At 43.7% G+C, this 4,359-nt stretch overlaps 1 protein-coding gene across 1 annotated transcript; it reads right to left on the bottom strand.

The window, feature by feature from the left end:
* Positions 1–1,362: 1,362 nt before the first annotated feature.
* Positions 1,363–2,879, bottom strand: LOC138887973 (autophagy-related protein 23-like). Its single transcript, XM_070169766.1, has 3 exons — positions 2,223–2,879; positions 1,885–2,175; positions 1,363–1,767 (listed from the first exon to the last, which is right to left on the bottom strand). Exons 1-3 carry the CDS (start codon positions 2,877–2,879, stop codon positions 1,363–1,365), a joined length of 1,353 nt encoding a protein of 450 aa, XP_070025867.1.
* Between the last annotated feature and the right edge of the window lie 1,480 nt (positions 2,880–4,359).

Genomic DNA, 4,359 nt, shown 5'->3' with positions numbered 1-4,359 from the left:
CTTTTCACACGAAGGCCTTAGGTTTTAAAACATGCGTTTCATTCTTTTTGCCTTAGATAGCATTTTTTTCCAAATGAGTTTTACTGGCGAGGTTTTTAACGAGGCACCAACTATGTGCTACCGAAAAACTCAACAATATCCAAGGCTTATTTTCAATCAACCTCGAATATTGGGGGGCATCACCCTCGGATGTTATATTTTTTAAGAAAATACTTCACGCCAAAGAGGGCCTTGATAGGATAACTTTGTAATGGGCCAAACGGTCAGATGAACCGTGTCCATATAGTATAGTCAAGCCCCGATGGCAAGACATGTACGCATGTACAATTTATTCAAAGAAGCATTCTTCCTTTATCAAAACACTCTGTGTCTCAAAGAAATTTATTATCATACGAGATCTACACTTATAATTCTACGAGAAATGACCCAAGGGCCAGAACGCAAATACGCCCCGAATACTCGGGGACTGTCATCGACAATCAACACATCCGAGTCATCAAAAACTCAAACTCATAAGACCTCAAGAAGGCATCCCCTCGATATAAAGGCCAAGGCCATCATACTACGGGATGGGTACGACCATATTAAAGACAACGGTCATATAAAAAGGCTACGACCAAAATAATACGGCTCGGAGACGTCCGACTCCCACCATAAATTAAAGTCAAAAGCAAATGATAAAGGGCTTCGATAAAATCAACCCTTGAATAATTTAAAGTCTTCGATAATATCAGCCTTCAAAAAAACCTCAAGAAGTATTCGATTATGTTTACACAAAAACCGTAAGGTTACAAAAACCCAACGGCTACAAAAAATACATGCTAAGGCACAAATAGATTTTCACTAATTCTTTTAGCCAAAAAGAGGAAAAAATTATATCCGTTTTAGAAGCCGAATTGGCCCAACTTAAAGAGCCTAAAGGCCGATATAAAAGAGCCTAAGGGCCAAAATATATAGGGTTCAAGACCTTGCTCTCACTCAACTCGGACTCAAGAGTCCCGGCATCCTGAGCTCGCATAAAATCAATTTAAGTCTTTGCTCGAAGATTAACAAAAACCTTAATAGGTATTATGTTGATCCATGAAAAACCTAAGGGTTTATTATGTTCTGAGTCCAAGCCAATATTCGGACTGATCATTAGAGTTATACAATCAAATTTTTCACAAATGAAAACGAAACGAAATTCAACACAAATCAAAGACGAAGCAAATAGATTCTTTATATTTATAAGAGGTGTTTACAAAATATATTTACAACGCCCACGAGGGGTTTACACAAAAACAAAGAAACAAAAAAGAACTTAATCTATTTCGGGGCTACATCCCCGGAAGTAACATCCTCCGGAACTGCATCCTCGGGAGCTCAATCTTCGGGAACCTCCTCTTCCTCGAGGACTCCATCTTCACCTTCCCCTCCCTCGGAACCACTCACAGCATCTTCATCATCAAAATAAACAAGAAACCTAGCATCGGTTTCCAGCACCTTTGCTTGGGCTATTTCTTCAGTAAGGTCAAATCCTCGGTCCTGGATTTCTTCAAAAGTCTCCCTCTGGGCTTGGAACTTGGCTAAATCATTACTCCATTTTTTCCCGTTGGAGGCCTCCCTCAGCTCCTCTTGAACTGCCTCAGAATCCCTCAAATATATAGCGATGGTCTTATCAGTCGTAGCCTTTGTCTTCTCAACTTCAGCCTTGGCTTGTGCAGCTTCAGCCCCGACTTTGGAAAGCTCTACCTCTAACTCCTCAATTTTCCTGACTTGGGAGAGACTCTTCACTTTAATGCCTCAGAGTTAAGTTTCAGCCGAGGCCAGTTGGGCTGTAACAACTTCCTTATCGGCAGCGAGCCGATCCATGTTCTCTTTCCATCGGTGGAAGTCAGTCTTAACTTGATCAACCTTGCCTTGGAGCTGTCCAATCATCTCCAACATTTGTTGCAGTTGAGATATCGAAGTGTTAGCCTCCGAAGTAAGGCCAAGAAGACTATACTCTATTAAAATTACATTTACCAGCTCGTCTAGCTCGGCCTTGTTTCTTCGAGCTTTGGCCAAGTCAGCCCGAAGATCCTTGAGCTCCTTCTCTTTTTGGCTATAGAGGACCCTCAAGGCCATCTCTTCACCCGAAGCTTTCTTGAGCTCCGCCTCACATTGGCCCAGATCGGCCCTGAACTTGGTAACGGCCTACACGAAAGACAGAGATGTCAATTAACACAGAAGGAGAATAAAACAAAGAGTTTTTTGCAACAACAAAAATTAGTGCTTAACTGGGAGAAGAGACGTTGAGCTTTTTCAAAAAGGGTGGATCCATCGTTAAGGTCAAGGACATCATCAACCCTGGTGAACCAGTCCCGAAAAGGGTCTTCTTGGAGAACCTTGCTCGAGACAAGTATTGGCAGAGCATGAGTATCCTCTATTGCCTCCTTAGAGTAATATGGTAGAGAAGGTGAGTGACCCATTTTCACAACCCTGAGCTCCTCACTCGAGGCACTATGATTAGCTTCGGCCCTTTCAGCACTTGTCCCATCTGGCATATTTGTTGAAAGAGGGGGAATAATCATGATATCGGGGGACTCAAGGGTTTTGCCTGAGTCTTTCTTCGATGTTTCTTCACTGAGGGGCAAGGTATCAGTTTCGAAAGACTTGACGACCTCGACTGGTTTCCTAGTTCGGTTCACTAGTGCTGACTCTTCACCATCATTCTCTTCGTCTTCCTGATGGTGGATGGCTGAATCCAAATCCACGTAGATAAGATTCCTCCTTGGCCTTCGAGTAGGGGCCCTCTCACCTTGGGAATCTTTGGGCTTCGAAGCCCTTTTTATTTTGTTGTCTTTCCCCGATTTCGGAACCGAGAACTCGGTCTCTTCCCCGGATGGGGCTGGCCTCATTTTAGAGACTTCTCCTATGCCTGCACAAATAAGCCTGAGTGAGGTGGTATCACTAACAAAAGGAAAATATCAAAACCTGAGAAGAGAACTTACAATGTTGTTTGGCCTCCCATTTGCCCCTCGATAATTCGTGCCATTTGCGCTCATCGTATGAGGAGGTTGAAGTTAACTTTCGGACCTAGTCCTCGAGGTGGGGGACCGTGTAGGGTGTCCAAGCAACAGTTGCAGAAGAGGTAAAGGCATTATGAAACACAGAAGTAGAATATGAATGGGTATTTAGAAAAAGGACTTTCACTTGCGATTAAAGTTCCATTTATCCCAGAGTGGCATCTTCTCCCTAGGGATGACATTCGAGGTCCTCACTCTGATAAACCAGCTCGTCTAGCCTTGGTCTTTATCTTCGTCGTTACTAGAGAAGAAGGCCTTTTTTGATTGGCGTTAAAGCTTGATGAGCTCTCGAAATAGCTGAGGCCGATACAGCCGAATGAGATGGTTGAGGGTAAGCCCCAATCCCTCAAACTTGCTGGAAAAATAGCTCAACATGATCACGATATGCCAAAAAGAGGGATGGATCTGACCTAGGGCAACCTTGTACCCTTTGCAAAAATCGATCACTACCGGATCGAGGGGACCTAGCGTGAAATGATAAGTATAAACACATAAGAACCCTTCCACGTGGGTAGTGATGCTCTCCTCGGGGCTCAGGATCTGTACCACGACCTCGTCTCTCCAGCTGCAATCCTTCTTCATGGTTTTGAGGTACTTCTTTGATATCGAGCAAATGTATCGAGATACATGTTCACATCGGCCTGTGATATCGGGGGATTTTCAACATTAAAGTCTTTCTTTATCACGCAAGGGCCGGGGTGATTTCATGAAGAGCCGGCGACACTGCCGATTTGGCTAGCCGGGAAGTAGAAGAGGACGATGCTTTCTCTTTTTGGGGGATTGTTTTGGTAGTTTTAGCCATAGATTTAAACTAAGGAATATGGGCGGTAGCACAGCATGGTGTTTTATGGGAGCTTGGCATTTTCCGGTGATCAGAGTAAGAAGTAGTGAGAAGAGAAAGAGATGAAGGGGAAAAGTAAGCAGAGTAAATACAATGAAGAGGTAAAGTTTTTAGTTCAAAAGAGAAAACCCATATTTATAGATGAGAGGTGACGGTTCGGTGGCGCTAGTGGCCGACCATTACTGGCGTGCATTTAATGTTTTGGGAAAGTGAACTGCCAGGACGTTTCAGTTACTTCGAGCGCTTATATCATGAGGTTGTCGTAATCATCAAGGGCTCCGAAAAATAGAGGTTCAAATCGTTTCTTATCATTTTACTCTAATAAATGCGGGGACTATCTGTATACGGTGAAATCAGGTGCCCCTAATTTAGTAGGCTCGAGACGTCGCACCGAGGGTAGAAGTTCGATAAAGACTAAGCCCGGGCTCGAAGGCAGAATAAGAGGCTCGAAGACCTAAGTGTTCCTGGAAT

Source organism: Nicotiana sylvestris, chromosome 3 (genome assembly GCF_000393655.2).
Source record: "Nicotiana sylvestris chromosome 3, ASM39365v2, whole genome shotgun sequence".
In the NCBI taxonomy this organism is placed as follows: Eukaryota; Viridiplantae; Streptophyta; class Magnoliopsida; order Solanales; family Solanaceae; genus Nicotiana; species Nicotiana sylvestris.
This window is presented reverse-complemented; position numbering and strand designations above follow the sequence as displayed.

Coding starts and splice junctions, on each gene's coding strand:
- LOC138887973 (XM_070169766.1), bottom strand. CDS start 2,879: ATGAGGCCAGCCCCATCCGGGGAAGAGACCGAGTTCTCGGTTCCGAAA. Junction 2,176..2,222: donor GTTGTTGCAAAAAACTCTTT/GTTTTATTCTCC, acceptor TCTTTCGTGTAG/GCCGTTACCAAGTTCAGGGC. Junction 1,768..1,884: donor TCCAAGGCAAGGTTGATCAA/GTTAAGACTGAC, acceptor ATTAAAGTGAAG/AGTCTCTCCCAAGTCAGGAA.